A 19,239-nucleotide genomic window follows, 5' to 3' on the forward strand; every position below is an offset into this window, starting at 1 on the left:
ACATATGTACATATGTGCTGAATGAGCGGATATTCCTATGTTGGGCCTTTTCGGTGTGCAGATATTCTTTGAGTTATGGTTTATAGTGTTCAAAGTAACGGATAAGTCAGGTGGTTTCCGGCCTATGGGTCGGGAGCCCGTCATACTCCTAATAGGGGTGTGACATGATTAAAGAAAAGTATATAAAAATTAAAATATAGAAGATTTCTGACATGGTGCTGATGCGGCGGACGAGTGTATAATACCTCCTCTAGTGTAACTTGTTATCGGGGGGTAAATAAATTCATTTTTTAAATGTCTAGGGTAATAGATCGCCCAATTAATTTGAGTGTGAACTCAACTTTTCAGGTATAGTTCAGAGGACATTTGATGTATTTTGCCTTTTATTAATTGAAAGAAAAAGTTTCCAACATCTACATTAATTGAAAGCATATGTTCAGTCGTTCCGTTCAAAAGGAAGAAAACAAATATTTTATTTATGGAGAATCAAGTTAGAAAAAAATAAAAAAATAAGAAAAGAAAAAATATGATCATTGAAAAAAAAAAAAAGAGGAAAGGGTCAACTATGCTCCTGAACTATGCGAAATGACACATATTTGCCCTTCGTTAACAGTTGGGGTCAAATATGCCCTCACCGTTACTAGTTGGGGTCAAATTTACTCCTAAACTTATGCTAATTGAAACAGATTTGCCCTTATTTTTAAATAGTGAAAACTTAACACCTGATGATACCACGTGTGAAACAATTAAGGATTAATTTTTTTAAGCGAAGGGTAAATTTAAACTTTTCGCATAGTTTAGAAGCAATTTTAACTCTTTTTACCAAAAAATAGTGATAACCATTTAAAAAAAAATTGAGAAAAATGAAATAACTTTTCTGGTCATATAGAAAATAATCACCATTTAAAAATTAAAAATCTAGGAAGTGCTAAACACATACGCTTTGATGTCAAAATCGTTTGATATATGTCTCACACAACTAACATTAATTGTGTAAGACTTCTTTTCGTGAGACAGAAAAAGTAGACATACAGTTTGTGGATCCAAAATTGTAAGATGTGGGTCCATTCTCACACAACTAATGTCAGTTATGTGAGATAGGTATTAAAATTTTGTCACGTAGCTAGCTAATATTATTATGGATAGAAAGTCAACAAAGATTTGATAAGTACAAATATATATAGTGTGAAATGAAATGTGAAAATCCAATTTATAGAAAAAAGAAAATCCGAAAGAAACAGAGTAGTCCTATTAAAAGAGGAGCATTAGATTACATGATAAGCTAACGGCAGAGTGGGTCAGCTGGGGGTGTACATGTTTAAGAAGCCAACACCCAAAACCCCAAAATACGAGGGAATGTATTTGTTACTTTCTTATTTAAATTTATATTTATTTTCTAATATTTAGTTATTTTCTTATTTAAATTGTATATTCATTATATTTAAACAAATACGTTATGCACATTCAGATGTTGAAAAACAAACAACTTTTATTCAGATTCAGACGTCTTAATATTAATGAAAATAAATGAAACCTAAGAATCCTTTTACGCAACAAGAAAGTAAACATAAAATTTATGGACCCAAAAATGTAAGATGTGAATTCACTTTTTATGTGACAAAAGTAAGTCTCATATCGCGAGTGTCAATTATGTGAGATACATATTTGACACACAGCTAGCCAATATATTATGGAGGAGATAGAAAGTCAACAAAGATTTGATAAAGTACAAATATACACAGTGGTAAAAGCAAATATGAAAATTCAATTTGATTGAAAAAGAAAATCGGAAAAGAATTAGTAGTAGCTAGTAGTATTAAAGGAGGAGCATTGGATTACAAGAGAAGCTAAAGGCGGAGTGGGTCAGTGTGGGATTGTACATGTTCAAGAAGCGAACGGCCAAATCCCCAAAATACGAGGGAATGTACTCTCTCACTCCCCCAAACTCTTACTTCATTAGGGCTTCCAATCCCCAATTCCTAAGGTATACTTCCCACACACTCTCTCTCTCTCTCTGTGGGGGCTTCTGTCCCTAATTAATGGGTATTTCAAAAATGTTAACTTCCTTTGTGGTTCTGATTTGATTTTTATCCTCTTTCATTTGAATGTGAAATTGATTAGTAGTAAGAATTTCTACTCATTTTCTTTCAACAATTAGGACTCCTTTTTTTTTGGATTCTTGAATGTGACAAAGGTTAGCACTACTATCTATCTTGAATTAATGATCATATGTGTTATAAAAAAAAGAAAAGAATTTGCCTTTAGGTCTACTCTCTCCATGCATGGCTTCTCTAAACTGTAATTTGTAAGTTACATAATGGAACCCTTTTTTCTCTCCTTGTGTTTCAGTTGTTTATGTTACAGTAGGATGGTTTGATGCTACTCATTAGATGCGTGACTGTGTGGATCCTGTTGCTGATTTTCTAGAGTATACTCGTGCCTTCTTCCGCAAACTGGTTATTGACTTGGTGTTGAGACATTGCTCCCGTCTGGTAAAGGAATTGTTTACCATTGAATTATTTTTTGACTGCCTGATCTTTTTATGACGTTGCTCTAGTGCTGCTCGAGTACAGGTTGGTTCTGTATTCTCTCCAATGGATGCAATATCAATCTCTTCAGATGATTCGGATTTGCGTGAAATAGACAACTACCAAGAAGATGAGTCACCTCTCAGGGATTCTGCTTCTTCTCGAGTCCTTCCATCATGGGCAACAGGTAAAGAATTGACTTTTTTTTCTCTCTTCCTGCCACAAAGTTATGCTGAGTTTGTTTATAACTTGGACCGTGGGACAATGTCAGATAGCCGTCCATTCCAAAAGGTTCCATCGCCCACAAGACCAAGTTTTCTTAATGGAGGCTCCTCCAACTATCATAGTAATCGACCCTTGCAGCCTCCAACTATTATTGATGACAGTGGGCCATCAAGTTCGCGAGCAGTTAAAGACGTGATGTACTTTTCTGGAAATGGTAATAATGGTCTGTGACAAGTATTAAAGGTAGGAATACTTCGCACAGGACCGTTTATTGAAAAGAAAACCTTTGTTTCTGATGCAGATAATTGGAAGAATTTCCCGCAACAAACTCTAAAGCGGACGCTTCCAACATCCCTTCAGCCTTCGGATGTACCTGGCAGTAGCCAGACTCGTCAATCTGCATGGGCAAGTTCAAGCAGTGGTGGTGATAACTACAGGAAAGGCAACCATAATGAGTTAGTTCTCTATGAAAACAAAGGAAGCAGAGTATTACCTCCGTCTTTGATGCACAGAAAGGCCACTTCAGGTGTTCAATATACCAGTGTAAACGATACCTTTGGGACAGCTGAAGAGAGAGTTGCAGCAGCTGATGAGAGACTCATCTTTCAAGCTGCTCTGCAGGTACTTTCTTGTGATCTGTAAATGCTGTATTGGATTGCACAATTCATGCATTGAACCTTCTTTTGTCTCCGAAAGTCTTCATTATTCCCTCCTCCCCATAATAGATTGCAAAATTGAACTCACTGCTGTCAATTGATATTCTATTTTTGTATTAATTATTCTGTATGCTTGAAACTATACAGTTAAACAGAACCAAGCTAGTTTAGAACACAATGGTTCTGTATTTATTATTACTATTATTATTAATTACTATTATTTACATATATTCAACTTATTTTTTTCATTTCTATCTTTTATTTGGTACGATGATGACATGAGTCGAGCTTATATGGCGCCGATCGCGATTGTTTGGAACTGAGGCATAGTCGCTGTTGTTTCACTATGAGCCTCCAGAGGCTGCATCTCTTGTATGTTCATTCAGCTTTTAGTTTAACATACTCGTGTTCTTTTCTGTCAGGATTTGAACCAACCTAAGGTAGAAGCTCGTCTGCCAGAAGGTCTTTTATCAGTTTCTCTCCTCAGACACCAGGTCTACTTGTGCTACTTAAGTATCCTATTATTTTCTTTTTATAGTATGTGTTCTAACTACATTTTCCCTCCGTTAGAGAATTGCTTTGGCGTGGATGCTTCAAAAAGAAACTGGTAGTGTACATTGTTCGGGTGGTATTCTGGCTGATGATCAGGTCAAGTAAAATGCCGCTGGCCTTATTCTTCTTAGTTTCTTCTTGCACTTCTGCTGGTATTAATCATGTTAATTATTTATTCTGTTACGTTACAGGGTCTTGGTAAGACTATTTCAATGATTGCCCTCATTCAGATGCAGAGGTCAGCTCAGGATAAGTCTAAAGCAAAAGATGTGGATGCTATTAAAGCCGAAGCGTTGAATTTGGATGATGATGATGAAAGTGTCGCCCCTGCTTCTCAGGAAACAAACCAGTGTGGAGAAACAGATGGTGTTGAGGTGATTCCAGATGCAAGAACGTCTATAAAGGAGTTTCGCCGTAGGAGGCCAGCAGCTGGTACATTGGTAGTGTGTCCAGCAAGTATTGTTCGACAATGGGCTCGGGAATTGGATGAGAAAGTAACCGTTGACGCACGTCTATCTATTCTAGTCTATCATGGAGGTAGTAGGACTAAGAATCCGGCGGAACTGGCACAATATGATGTGGTCCTGACTACGTATGCCATTGTAACAAATGAAGTTCCTAAACAAGCTTTGGCTGAAGAGGATGACGATGACCAAAAAAATGGGGAGAGGTACGGAATATCTTCGGACTTCTCTTCAAGTAAGAAGCGGAAAAAACCATCCTCGAGTAAGAAGGGGAAAAAAGGCAGAAAAGGATTTGATTTAGATGACTTTGATCCTAATTGTGGTACTCTTTCCAAAGTCAGTTGGTTTAGGGTGATTTTAGATGAAGCCCAGACTATAAAGAATCATAGAACACAAGTTGCTAGAGCATGCTGCAGCCTTAGAGCAAAACGAAGGTGGTGCTTATCTGGAACACCGATACAAAATGCCATTGATGAACTATTCAGCTACTTCAGATTTCTGAGATATGATCCCTATGCTGAATATAAATCATTTTGCAGCCAAATTAAGTTTCCGATTGCTATAAACTCAATTAATGGGTATAAGAAGCTTCAAGCAATTTTGAGGGCCATAATGTTGCGGCGGACAAAAGGTAACCGTTGACTTCTCCTTGTTATCTTAATGTATTGCATTTCTGTAAAAGGAACTGCTAAATGAGCATGTCGTGGGTTTAAGCCTTTGGGTCTTGCTACTGTCCTGGATTTTCAAAAATAATTTACCTCCCTTGTGCATTTTGCCTTTGACGCTGGTTACAATGGCAAATTGTTACAAAATAGTTTCCGTACTGATCCTGCTTTGATTACACTTCTTTTAAGCCGAGGTATCAGAACACAGCCTCTCTACCCCTTGGTAGGGGTGAGGTCTGCGTATACGCTAACCTCCCTACCCCACTTCTGGGATTACATCGGGTATGTTGTTGGTGTAGTATCCGTACTGAAGTTTTCCTCTGTGGACCACAGAGATTGATGCAGCAGCAGCTTTCTGTATTCATTTTTTCTCAATCACATTTTATTTTACTATCCATGCATCTATGTGGTGCCTGCATGTGTGTCTGAATGGGGTTTATATTCTTATGAAGATATACAGTCTTTCAATTTGCTATAACCTAATTCACTCTCATGTGTTCATTATAAGTATGTTAAATTACTTCCGTAGTTAGATCTTCAACAGATATTTTTGTGTGTAGCTCAATATCTGAACTTTACTACTTTAGGTACCGTGATTGATGGTGAGCCAATTATAACCTTACCACCAAAAACTATACAGTTGAAGAAGGTGGCTTTCTCTGCCGAGGAACGAGCTTTCTATAACAAATTAGAAGCGGAATCGCGATCACAATTTAAGGTGCCTCACTGTCTGCCTCCTCTAACCCTATTGATTTGTCAAACCTGACAATTGTTGATGAAAAGAATATTCACTGCATCACATCATCCTTTTTATGAAATTTCTCTCAAATAACTTAAGGATAGTGTTTACTTAACATAGACAACTTTCTTACAATTTAATGGTCTAGTCATAGTCTTTTGAGTTTTCTGCAACAGAAGTCTGAATAACTGGGGAGATCTATTGTATTTATGTTCTAGTCATAGTCTTTGAGTGTTCTGTTTAACAGAAGTTTCAGGAAATCTTTGCAATGCATGTTGTGCTATGTAAACTAAGTTCCCAAGTTGTGGTTTGTTAATTTGAGTTTTTGATTGATCAAAAGGCGCTCCTAAAAGGTAGTTTTAACCATTTGAAACCTATTCCATTTGTGTCTTTAGCATGTCTTACCCCTCTCATGATGTTTCTTTTCCTGAAGATGCAAAGACTAACTACATATAAGAATGCTCTACTGTGAGTATAGAAACATATTCAAAATGATAAAAACCAGGGGGAGCTTCTACAGAAAGAAGTGGTTGGGTACAATATGCCGACTTGTAACATGAAAATAGCTACACCTCATGATAGGTCGGTAATGTTGCATATTTTGTTTGACCATCTCAAGCTTTTAGAGAAAGCTGCTACTTTCAATACTTTATGCACTGGGCATCTGTGTAACGTAATTTAGTTGTTTTATTCAGATTTTGGGACATGTAAGAGTTGGGGATATAAACTGCTAAATGTATGCAATAGATGGTCTTAATCACAATTGTGGTTGCTATTTCTGATTCATACCTTCTTGAGCTTCACATGTATACATTTAACGATTGGTGATTGAGGATGGCACTGATTTCTCCCATTTCTAGTGCGGAAAGCTCAACTTTTTGAACTCTGCAAGTATTAGTAATAGCCTATTAGACGCTTTCCTTTTTCCCATTCAATAGTAGCTGATGTTGTTTGCCAGGAATTTAGTCTTTGTAGTTTGAATATAGATTTGTATGTTACTGTGAATTTAGAGAAACTGTAGTTTTAGATAGCCCCTAATTTTTCTAACAAATATTATTTAGTAATGGAATGGAATGGGCTCGAAAAGAAAGAATGTATATAGAAGATTTGTGTAGTCAACACAGATTAGTTTGTGATTATGTATATAGAAGATTTGTGTAGTCAACACAGATTAGTTTGTGATTAAGGCATAGTTGACTGATTAGTTCATTGTATATAGAAGATTTGTGTAGTCGACCCAGATTAGTTTGTGATTAAGACGTAGTTGACTGATTAGTTCATTGATACCAGCTTATAGTATCCTTTCAATCAGGAACCCTAGCATTTTTACATCTTAAATGAGAAACTCATGGCGTGCAATCTGAGATGTATAAAGTAGATAAATCCCACTTATAAATTCTACACCGCAGGAATTTAAGCTCCAAATACAAAACCACTTTAAAGGTAGTCTTTTCCATTGCAAATGTTTTGATCTTTTTTCCAATGTTATCAGCAGCTTTCAAAGTCCCCCCCCCCCCCCACCCCCACCCCCACCCCACAAAAACCACACACACATATTTGGAATATTTTGTGACCTTTTTATAGCTGCTACTATATCTTTAATTTATTACGTAAGTCACCAAAATCCCCACAATTTTAACTGCCAATTGCAATTGGTGAAAGATCCTAATCAAAAGTAAGGTTCTTTCCAGGTATAGATTTCAAAGAATTATTAAAGGTTGTCGCCCACATGTTTTTATGTAAAATATTTAGGCTTTTTAAAATGTTAGTTCTCATGGAAACAAATTCTACGTGGCCCGAAATACACGTGCAGCAGCATATATAGTGAAGAAAGGAGCAGCCCGGTGCACTAAGCTCCTGCTATGTGCCGGGTCTGGGGAAGGGCTGGACCACAAGGGTTTATATAGTGTAATAAATGTTAAAATGTGATCGTCCATTTCTTGTGTGGTTAGGATTAGCAAAAGAAAGTTATCTGTTACTGCTTAAACAAATAAAAAAAATTTCAAATGTAGCTTGATTTCTTTCCCTAAAAATCAACTGGCTTCGTATTTTCTTGGACAACAAGGTTTTCTGGTCCAATACCTATATATGAGGCTTTTTTACCTCAACTATATTACATTTTTTAAAATAAGTACTTATAAGTACAATCCTCTCTCTATTGTACATGGGGTTGTCCCCGTTTCTCCTCACTCAATTCATTCTCGGGAGAAAACCGAAACAGCGTGGAGTGTTTATTGCATTTGGAGATTAGACATGTGAATGTGCTTTTATCGAGTATATAATATATTTTGATGATTAAATGGCTAAAGATGTACATTAGTATGACTGTAATCTTCATTATGCTTGGGTCATTTTATTTGGTTCAATCTGGTTAATTTTTATGCTACATATCTGGGGGCTCAGTAGAAGAAACAAAGAAGACATCAAATAGACGATGGGAATAGAAGATGTTTTGATGGACATCAAATAGACGATGGGAATAGAAGATGTTTTGATGATCTTTCAACTAGTCAAACTATGCTCAAAGCTAAATGTCTTTTTTATTTACATAGTTGGGCCTTTTTATCCCCAATAGATTCCCCTGATAGCCTTTTAGATTTTGTTTGCTCTTTAGTTGTGTACTAGAGCTGACATTCTTGTGCTCAATCTTTTGTAACTACTTTGCATCTTCTGGATGCCTTGAATAAAATCAATTACTTCATCCCCAAAATAAAAAAAAGGACGATGGGAATATGAAGTGATGTCATCTGATCATGGAAATGTGACAAGGAAGATGCCTCTCTCACCCTCATGATAAGTTAGCACACCGCCATTACTTTGTATTTCGGAATCCTATTATGTATATAAGACTTCATTTTCAAGACTAAGCTTTTAGTCTTGTGAAGCAATCTGGTAAATTTTGATCTCCAGAGCAGGTTGAGATTTCTAGTAGTCTTCTGATGCTTTATTGTTTAGCTGATTTCACTAGCTCTAGCAGTGTGTCTTTAATTAAGATGTACTCATCTTGCAGGCATATGCTGCAGCTGGAACTGTGAGGCAAAACTATGCAAATATCTTATTGATGCTTCTGCGACTTCGGCAGGCTTGTGACCACCCAAAACTTGTCAAAAGGGAGAGTTACAATTCTGTTGGAAGAGCTTCATCAGAGATGGCAAAGAAGCTCCCAAAGGAAATGGTGGAGAATCTCTTGAAACAATTGGAAACTTCTTTAGCAACGTGTTCCGTATGCGATGTAAGTTCCTCCTGGTTATTATCCTTGTCTGCTTCTGATGGTTAGAGTTTGTGGTCTTCTCATTTCTTGAATTCTTGATCTATTTGGCAAGAGTACAAGTGCAAGTTGAGATACAAATTTTAGGTAGTCAAAACCATTATGATTCGCCTCAAATTAGAAAATAGCCCTTACCTATATTACATGCACTCTCCATTTCCCCTTCCCCTCTAATCGAGTCGGTGTTGATATGAAATGACTGCAGTAGCAGTATGGGATTCGTAGCAGATGGATTGTTTGATCACGGATTCAGTAGGAGGCCAGGCTTAGTACTCTCCCAACAATCATGACTAACCTTATTGACAAGCTTAATTCAACTGTCTACATTTCCCTTGAAGACATGTTTGCTAAAACTTCTTATTATGTCCTCCAAATCCCCCTAACTAACTGGGGCCTCCCTAACCATATTGGTTAAACTTCAAAGATACAACTAATGATTGTAAATCAATGGTGTAAATAGAATTTCGCAGGCAAGTAAAATGCAGTGAGTTGTCATATCTCTGAACAAGCTTGAAATTGCTATCCATCGAAACATTTGAAGTCAAAGTGCTTTTCTCCCTTGTAAAAGGAAAATCTGAATAAATCTGAAGATTAAGTAGAATACCATATGCGCATCTAGATTGGTTTGACTCAGTTGAAAGTCACTTTAAAGTGCTCTCTAGTAGCATATTTTTTGTCTGTCAGTTTGGTTTTATTATTTTGTTTTATAGTTATGACAGTCTTTGTCATGGTACGACTGTCATAGTACACATACTAGTTTGATGTCTACTGTTATTATTTCCACAGGATGTGCCTGAAGATGCAGTTGTAACCATGTGTGGACACGTATTCTGCAATCAATGTGTATCAGATTATTTAACTGGCGAAGATAATACATGTCCTACACCTGGATGCAGAGAACAACTTGGTCCTGAGGCTGTATATTCTAAAGCTACCCTTAAAAAATGTGTATCAGATGATGTCAATGGTGATCCTTCTGCCTTGTCTGAGTTTGATGAGAAATCCATCACGGAAAATGAGTACAATTCTTCTAAAATAAGAACTGCTATTGAAATTCTTGAGTCATGTTGTAAGTCAAAGGATCCCTATTTAGAACAAGATATCTTGGTGCAATGCAATGGTGAATCATCAAATTTTGGAAGAGGAGATTCAGAATCGCAAGCCAAGGGGCCGGTAAAGGCCATTGTCTTCTCTCAGTGGACAGGCATGTTAAACTTGGTTGAGCGTGCTTTAAACCAGTCTGGTTTTCACTATGAGAGGCTTGATGGTACAATGTCTCTTGCTGCTAGAGACAGAGCTGTCAAAGAGTTCAACACAAATCCTGAGGTTGGCCTTTTCTTGTATGCTTAGGCCTTTTCTTGTATGCTTACTTTTTGTGCAGTAATCTCTTAGATATTTCAAAATGCCCACTATTTTCTCTTTTGATAACTCATAAATTTCATTAATATCAGAACAAGGCGGTGTATGGAAAAAATATACATGATGTATTTAATTTTCAACCTCTTTCCTATCAAGTTATCCCAGCTCTCTATACAAAAGGGAGTCATCTTCTTTGGAACATAGAAAAATAGATGAAGCAAGAATGTCCAACGCTCCTAACATCATCTAGCTATTATTGAACACTCTGCTCTTTATTTCCATCCTAATAAGCCAAAAGACAGTGGTCTGGTAAGTTGCCTTACTTACTTGCCCATCATTTGAACCCTTTAACTTGACAATCTTTGTTCTCTGTTCATTGCTTTGGAGCTGCAAAGCAAGAGAATGTCTATTTCCAAACTCCTAACACAAGCAGAACCAACATTAACTCGCAAAAAGTTTTTGCTTTCTGAGATCCTCTGCCGATCAGATTACATCCGTACTTCACACTAGGTTCTCCTTTTTTTTTTCTTGTTCTTTTATGCCCTGGTATTTCATATGCTTCTCTCTACTCCCCTACTAGTAACTCCATTAAAAGTGAGTTCACCCTGAAAGATTTCACCCTTGATTCCTCCATATCATCTTATTTTCGTTCCTAGTACATGTTGACATGCTCTGCTCTGAGAAATCTCAACCATTTTTCCAAAACGAATATGCTCAACCTCTTCCCATTCATGTATGGATCTCCTGAAATTAATGTCCCACATGGTTCCCAAAGCCTCCTAAAACTAATATCCCTTGTGATCCCCATTCACCCCTTCTTAAATAATCAGCCACCACTGCAAAATGTCTTTTATCGGGTGAACTCGCAAAAAGTTTTTGCTTTCTGAGATCATTTGCTGATCAGATTACATCCGTACTTCACACTTGGTTCTTTTTTTTTTTTTTCCTTGTTCCTTTATGCCCTGGTATTTCATGTGCTTCTCTCAACTCCCCTACTAGTAACTCCATTAAAAGTGAGTTCACCCTGAAAGATTTCACCCTTGATTCCTCCATATCATCTTATTTTCGTCTCTTCCTACTACATGTTGACATGCTCTTCTATGAGAAATCTCAACCATTTTTCCAAAACGAATATGCTCAACCTCTTCCCATTCATGTATGGATCTCCTGAAATTAATGTCCCACATGGTTCCCAAAGCCTCCTAAAACCTAAGTTACTCGGACTCGGGTGCGAGTGTCAGATACGGGTGCGGATCTAGACGTCGGATCCTTCATGATCTAAATTCTTAGATTCGGGGATACGGATCCAGGTATGGATACGGGTGCGGGGATTCGGCTAAAAATAATTGAAATATCTAAATATAGAATTAGAAAACCTAAATTATGAGATATTATGTGGGAAACATGAGGAGAAAATATTGATCAAGAGGAGAATCCCGGAAGGAGATAAAAGGAAAAGGAGTGACAAAGAAATTTCAATATACAAGGTATTCCATTTTCTTCAAGTCCATCTCAGCTTTTGTTTTGATTATAAAAATCATTGGATCTGTCCGGAATTTCTCCGTTGATTTTGGTCAAAGTACCCAAAAGCGGTTGACCAGATTGGGTACGGATACCCATGTCGTGTCGACACGGGTGCGGCACCGAAAGTGAAGAGTCCGAGTAAGTTAGCCTAAAACTAATATCCCTTGTGATCCCCATTCACCCCTTCCTAAATAATAAGCCACCACTGCAAAATGTCTTTTATCGAGTGAACCATAAGGTATTGGGCTTTTTAGTACTTGCGTTCAAAACCAGGGTGTTGAGCTTTTTAGTATTTGCGTTCAAAACCAGAAATTTGGTCTGTCTTACAGCTTTAGAGTGTAGGGTATGGTGAACTTATTGTTACAGTTTGCTCAGTGCAGACGCTTTCCTCGACTGTTCTATGTTGAAAGTTTCTGCTCCATCTTTTTCATCATTTTTTATCTGGTTGTCCTTTTGGGATAAGTGGAAGTACAGGAGGTGGCGTTTCCAAATATGGATACGGCAAGAGATCATGTTATGAATCTTTGCGATACTACTCGATAATTGTATGCCCATATACCTCACTAGGTAGGATACCTTCATTGTTTTCGTCCAAAATTGTGTATAGCTATGCCATTGTCATGCTTGCATATCATGTAAGCATTTAATTCAGTTCACTTGTACATTCTCTTTATACCTTCTTCCTAGTTCATTGCTCGACAAAGATAGTTCACCAAAACTGTTACTATTTGATTGTAAGATATGATCTAAATAGTTACCAGTTTTTTTAAAAAAAAGATATGATCTAACCTTGAATATGTTCATAACTAGATATCCTTATCAAAAAAATGTTCATAACTCAGATAATTTTGCTACCATATATCATTCAGGATATGTCCGTTAGGGGTGGCGCTGGTTTGGTTTTTCCTAAAATTCAGTTTGGGTTTCAGTTTTCTTTGGTTTTGAATGGTTGATTTGGTCAGTTATCGGTTTGGTTTTTCAGTTTGACTCCATTTCTAACTTCTATTTCTGAAAATCCAGTTTAACACCATTAACAGACAGAAGTGTGGAAAAAAGTATACACCACTGTAAATGAAATAAAAGAATGAAGCATCTAAAATGAATTGGAAGATGTAGCAATTTATTGATATCAATTGAATCTGCCTTCTTTGTACATTTACAAATATACAAAGAATAAAATAGACCAGCATGCATCTTCACAGGGGTGAAGGGGAAGCCCTACTGGCCTTAGGCGTTTGACCTTTTTTGGGCTTCAAATATTGGGCCAATAACAATTGGGTAGTAACATAACTACCTAGAGGGGGGCTCAAAACTGAATTTAAAAACTTCGGTTTTCCAGTTTACAGAAATACTCAAATACTTAATCACTGAAACCGACGACTGAACCGAAAAGCTGAAGTTAGAAAAAAAAGAAGAAGTTATAGTGAGCTGACTGAATAAACTGAAAAACCAAAAATGAAAAACTGAAATTTTTGGTTCGATCATTTTCGGTTATATTCCTTACCCTAATGTCCGTACATGTTATTTTCTTCAGGAAATTATGTTTGTCGTTTTTCTGCTATACCCTTGTCCTGCATGCATTTCATTCTAAGAGTTCGAATGAACTTTTTGTTATACTGCTCTTTATACTGACAGGAGGTACCTTTTTCTAGCACCATGCTCACTAAATTTAGTTTAGTAATTACTGTATGTATGGCTTCATGAAACACTTAACAGAGTGAGTGGACTAAATTTTTTATTTCGTCATTCCTTTAGCACTGCATTGGAGTACCAGTGATGCAAGGTAGTGCTTTGTCTTAAAGTTATTAATTGCATACGCTGGATTTCCCCATCTAACCGTGTCTTTCCCTTGGACGTTATTTATTTTTCGAATTCAAAAAATTATGCTCTTTTGCAGGTCACTGTCATGTTAATGTCACTAAAAGCTGGAAATCTTGGTCTAAATATGGTGGCAGCTTCTCATGTAATTCTTCTGGACCTTTGGTGGAATCCAACCACCGAAGATCAGGCTATTGATCGAGCTCACAGAATAGGTCAAACGCGTGCAGTCACCGTGTCTCGTTTAACTGTCAAAGACACAGTTGAAGATCGAATTCTAGCTCTGCAGGTTTACCTCTCATTTTCATACCCTTTCTTTATTTGTTATTTAGTTGAACCACACATTTTTATGGCATGATGCAATTTTAGGCAAGAGTCAGGGTTCTCGAGGAGGTCTAAGTGAAATTGCTTGATGAGTGAAAGTTGCATAAGTTGTCTAATTCTGTCCTCCTGCCTTCTGAAATCCCTTCCTTTTCTTTTTTCTATTTTATTATTGTCCTTGCATTTACTCACCTACCATCTTCTCAGTTTTCTTCTGTAATTTGATTTTTTTTCCTTCTTAGAAACCAACACTTCCAGAGACTTTGTTGAAACACATATGACTTTCATGATTTAGATTATTTGGAACTTGGCTTGCGCCCCATTGCCATCCCTATTTGGAAGACTTTGGCTCTAAATTTATTGGCCCTTATGCGGTCACATGCACTCACGTGTCTTTTGTGATGTTCATCAATGTTTAACCTTCAGACTTCAATATCGGTCTCTTATAATTTCAGGAGGACAAGAGGAATATGGTTGCATCTGCTTTTGGTGAAGATAAAAGTGGAGGCACGGCTAGTCGACTAACTGTAGAAGATCTTAGATATCTGTTTAATCTCTAATACAGGGAGGGCTGCACTTGGTCTGTTGTGGCCAGTTAGCAGAATGTTCATATGTAGGAGGAATAGATCAACACCTGGGAGATATTTTGGATGCAACTGAAGTCATTAGAATTGCTATGGCTCATCATAGTGAGACCGATGGGTAACATATTTATTTCTACTGCTAATCCTTACCAATTTTGTTGACTTATAAAGGCAGGCATTTTCCTTCCTATCGTCATAGAGATCCTTGCTTGTTTTGCTTGTATATATGTACACACTCTTATCATGTATGTGAATCATCTTATTTTTCATCACGAAATGCTCTTCAATTCAGCAAAAGCTTATGATCACACACGTGGGAAGGGGGCTGATTTTCTGCCAAGAAAGAGTTCATTTACCTTTTTCAATTTAACCCCTACTATCATAAATGTTCTAGAGAAGTTAAAAGATTGAGGAATCAAATAATAAATAAATGAAATTTAGTCAAATCACTTTTATTATTAGAGGTCTTTTAAAAGAGTGTTTAAAAGTCTATTGTGACGAGTAAATAGAGCCAGAATAGTTAATTTACCATGCTGCAAGTAATAAGAGCTGTTTCACCTGGTTTATGTAACAGCTTAGGTTCACGAAACATTGGTTTGTGTAACACCCTAGGTAACTTTCATAATTTGCAGAACACACTACTTTCTTGTGGTAATTAATATGTACCACAAGGTAAAGATGTGTGTCTGAAATCTCAATCACAATTCTCCACATTAAGGAAAAAGCTGACAGCTTTGCAAAATGTAAGTGCATGGGTAGGGGAAGGGGAAATTGGGGATGGGATTATAGGTGGGGAATCGAACCCTCACCAACAACGTAGCCAACCAACTAAGCTTTTAAGATTCCGTGAATGAATTCCAACTTAAGCTACACCTAGGGTGTGTTTTGTACGAAGGAGCATATTTATAACATTTTGATAAGAAACTAACTATCCAACACTCAAAGTTGGAAACTATTTCAAACTATTGAAGAAAAACATAAGCAAAAGAAAGTTGCTTATCTCTATCTCTTTTCGCTGTAAAATATTTTTGTTTTGGGTGTTTAGTTGTAAAAAATGACTTACTTTTGGAAGACATTTTCTTTCGTACCTAACTTTCCTTTCTCAACGGTGAAGTAAGATCAAGTTCATGGCTTATTATCTTAGGTCGGAACAAGTTTGATAGACCTCCTTTTTTAAACGAAAACTTCTACTTATGGTTTCACATGTCCGCCAAAGTGGCGGCTCCCCTGTTCTCATGATTTGAACGTTGCACTCCTAAAAGCTCTTCTCATTTGGGTGCGTAGTTGTATGTGTTTTTCTTTTCCACTATAGCCGTGTGTGTAATGTGTATGTGTATGTGTGTGTCAGTTTGAGAGAGAGAGAAAAGTAATCTCACAACTTTGAAAAATGAAGATAGCAAAAATTCCGTGTTGGAGAACGACCAGGGGTGTTTGTGTTTCAGGGTCATGTCTAATTATTACCAGTAGGCACTTCCAATTATTTCTACCCAAAGGAGTGGAAAAAGGGAAAACATAAAGAGTTATAGGGAGAGTAAGGGGGATGAAAAGGGTACTGTCTCTTGTTTTGTGAAAAAGGTACTTTCCTGAAGAACTGTCCTCATACCTCTTTCAGTCCGCAATATTAGCGATTCATTTACTATGCGGTCGATTATTTTTACCAAATCATTACGTTAAATCATCAAGGTATGAGTGTCACTTATAGAACATAACTTTTTAGGTCAAAGATTAGATCAATTTAACAAACATCTTAATCATGATTAAAATAATAAGTTTTGAAAGCAATTTCTATTTTTGTTGTGCAATCAGTTTCCACAAATTTTGGTACACATTAGTATCATTAATTTCCATTTGTAAATTTTATCAGTACACTTCCCTACCCGCCTCCCCTCCCCAAATCTGTATAAAATAAGTTCCACAAGTTGCATTACACATTGATTGTGTCTAACCTACCCTCCAACACATCTCATCTTCACCCCACCCCATTAGGCCCATCTTGACCAACTCACACCCCTATTCCTCACCCCACCTTCCCCACGATATTTGTCTAGATTATACACCAATGCTTTAGGAAAATATTTTTTGCTTAAGTACTGAACACAAGAAAATAAATAAGTAACCCATTTATTTTCCTGAAATACATTTTTCAAGAAAACATTTTCCTTCGCACCAAACACACCCTATTTTATATATATATATATTTTCAAATAAATTTACTGGCGGAGAGTTGATTAATAACCTTTCTAGAATCTCTGTAACTCTCTAGCTAAACAAGGAGAAAATTTATCTTTTCAGATTATAATCATTAGGTTTATTGGAGATTAGCCACATAATTACTAGTAATATATGGTTTACACACTTCATATCTTCCATGATATTATTGTAGAGAAATTAATTTACTATACTGTACTAGCAAAACTTCACTTTACATATAGTTTTATTAGCCTAGCAAATATTGGGACCAAATCCCACAAAACCATTTGCTCCGTCAATAGAAATTTGGATGCCTTCTTGCTGAATATTCCCTATTATGGAAAGTCTAGTTGGAGATGGAGCAAATGCAAAGCAGAATGTGCCCTTTTGATCCACTGGAATTAGGAAGTTCCCAGCTGGTAGTGTTAAGATCGGACCACCCATGAGGAAAAACGAAATGGTCGGTACCCGAACCGTCACAAACCCGTTTAGGTCATAGCACGTGTCGAATATTGACATGGCTGGTGCCCGTGGAAGGCTGGCAGTTTGAGCGATAAACGCGTCGCGAAACGCCACGTATGCCTCCTTGGGAAGCCTAGTCACGGCTGTCCCCGTGTCCATGACCACTCCTCCATCACCTTCCTCGGTTAATCTAAAAGAATCTTCGGGTATTGCTACACGCGCTCCTCCAACTCCAAGACCCGACATGCCAATATAATAGAAACTCGGGGCGCGTGGGTTCCGGATCAGCGGAACCCACGCTGCACCCGCGGGCAATACTTCCCGCCCGAATTCAAGTGACCCGGTTGATCCGGTGCCCCGTGTAACCAAACAGTAACTAAACGCTCCGCCCGTCTGTCCACCGAGCTGTCCCACGAGCGACATGGACCCACCTCCAAGGCCTAACAAACCGGCAGCCCCAATAAACATGCCGCGGTTACTATGACCGCACCCGATCGCCACGTCACGAATGACGGTGCGACCGAAAGTGAGGGTCTCAAGGGCCATGGTTCCCTTGGTGTATGAGCCATCACCGTACATGACTTCGTACTTGCAGCGGCCAGCGTGGCAACCGGAGTTGTCCACGCGGTCGCAAAGGGAGGAGGAACAAGGTACGCCAGAGAAAGAAGCAGAAAGAGATGGGTCGAATACTGGGTCAGATTGGTGGTAGCAGTTGGTGCAAGGCTGGCACTGGACCCACACAATATCACTGCCAGCATCAATAACCATGTATTGTTCTCTAACAGGACTGCCAACACCAATCCTCACAAAGTATTCTCCACTGCCTTGTTCCATACCCGAAATCACCTCACTCCCGAATTCCTCCACCTCATAAGTAGTGGTACCAATATTATTGGTGGCTTTTCGAACGAGTGTATCGACCCTTTTGACGTCTCTTTTCATGCGAGCTTCAAATCGGTGAGGATGATCACTGAAGTGGGAGAAAGGCATTTTGTCTCTATGAAGAAGCTTCAGCTTCCAGCTATTGTTTCTCTTCAATTCATGAAGAGCTTCTTCTTCTTCCACATGATCATCATGTGTTTTGGGTGGTCGGTAGATTCTTGATTCTTTAATGGTTTGCTTGACATCCAAGTGTTCATGGGTGGGGAATGGGATTGCATGGCCAGCTGAGGTCTTGGTTTCATGAGTATTACTTGCAGTTGTTGGGTTGGGAAAAGAGAAAAGGAATAGTGGCAGTACTACAAGGAGGAGCAAAAATGGGACTAGCGACGTTTGTAGAGGGACAAACATTCTTTTTTATTGTTTCTTTCTCTTGGGAGGTGTGAGTGTTGTGAGGAAAGGAGGCTTAGAGGGAAGGGGGATTTATGTAATTTGGGTTTCGAGATGTGTACAGGAAAAATGTTTAAAATTGGGGCTAGTTGGTTTGGCCCATTTTTGGAGTAAGAGTGATGTTAGGGGTGGGGGAATGACAAAGGAAATAATTGAATGATGGGGTTTGTTAGGTAGACATATGAGTCCGACACTTTTGTAACCTAATTTTTTTTTTTGGAATCAAACTAATTCATTAAAAATAAATAAATTAAATTAGGCTTCATGTACAGAATCTGTGCGTGAAAGGATCAAATTGTAACTTTTTAAGTTTGGTCCTTTCACACACAGATTCTGTGCGTGAAACCCTTCCCTAAAATCCCCCGAACCACCCTTTATTCTTTCTCTTCTCAAACGCCTCCTTCTCCACCCTTTCAACACACTTTTACACTTCCAAAAACATGTTTCAAAGTTTTGAAACTTCAATGTTTGCTATACAACCCGATATTTGCGAATGCAGTTATTACTGTAAACTAAAAACATCAAAGGCCATGATAATTCGGGTCGCCGTTTTTG

General features: G+C 37.8%; 2 protein-coding genes across 5 annotated transcripts; one reads left to right on the forward strand and one right to left on the reverse strand.

Annotated features, from left to right (window-relative positions):
* The first annotated feature begins 1,780 nt into the window (after positions 1 to 1,780).
* On the forward strand, positions 1,781 to 14,980 carry LOC132625082 (helicase-like transcription factor CHR28). Of its 4 annotated transcripts, none has more exons than XM_060339857.1 (13): positions 1,784 to 1,984; positions 2,350 to 2,492; positions 2,574 to 2,715; positions 2,800 to 2,976; positions 3,055 to 3,374; positions 3,832 to 3,903; positions 3,980 to 4,057; positions 4,153 to 5,056; positions 5,678 to 5,808; positions 8,840 to 9,061; positions 9,884 to 10,423; positions 13,878 to 14,087; positions 14,575 to 14,980. In XM_060339857.1, the coding sequence occupies exons 2-13, from the start codon at positions 2,391 to 2,393 to the stop codon at positions 14,677 to 14,679; spliced, it is 3,003 nt and encodes a 1,000-aa protein (XP_060195840.1). In that variant the 5' UTR covers positions 1,784 to 1,984; positions 2,350 to 2,390; the 3' UTR covers positions 14,680 to 14,980. The 4 variants fall into 4 exon arrangements, with proteins under 4 accessions (XP_060195838.1, XP_060195840.1, XP_060195841.1 ...); XM_060339858.1 differs by having other exon boundaries at positions 1,788 to 1,984; positions 2,800 to 2,967; XM_060339855.1 differs by having other exon boundaries at positions 1,781 to 1,984; positions 2,574 to 2,967.
* A 1,798-nt stretch (positions 14,981 to 16,778) lies between these two features.
* LOC132623699 (protein ASPARTIC PROTEASE IN GUARD CELL 2-like) lies at positions 16,779 to 18,815 on the reverse strand. Its single transcript, XM_060338488.1, has one exon. It carries the CDS (start codon positions 18,643 to 18,645, stop codon positions 17,146 to 17,148), a length of 1,500 nt encoding a protein of 499 aa, XP_060194471.1. The 5' UTR covers positions 18,646 to 18,815; the 3' UTR covers positions 16,779 to 17,145.
* Between the last annotated feature and the right edge of the window lie 424 nt (positions 18,816 to 19,239).

This window comes from Lycium barbarum, chromosome 12 (assembly GCF_019175385.1).
Source record: "Lycium barbarum isolate Lr01 chromosome 12, ASM1917538v2, whole genome shotgun sequence".
NCBI classification, from domain to species: Eukaryota; Viridiplantae; Streptophyta; class Magnoliopsida; order Solanales; family Solanaceae; genus Lycium; species Lycium barbarum.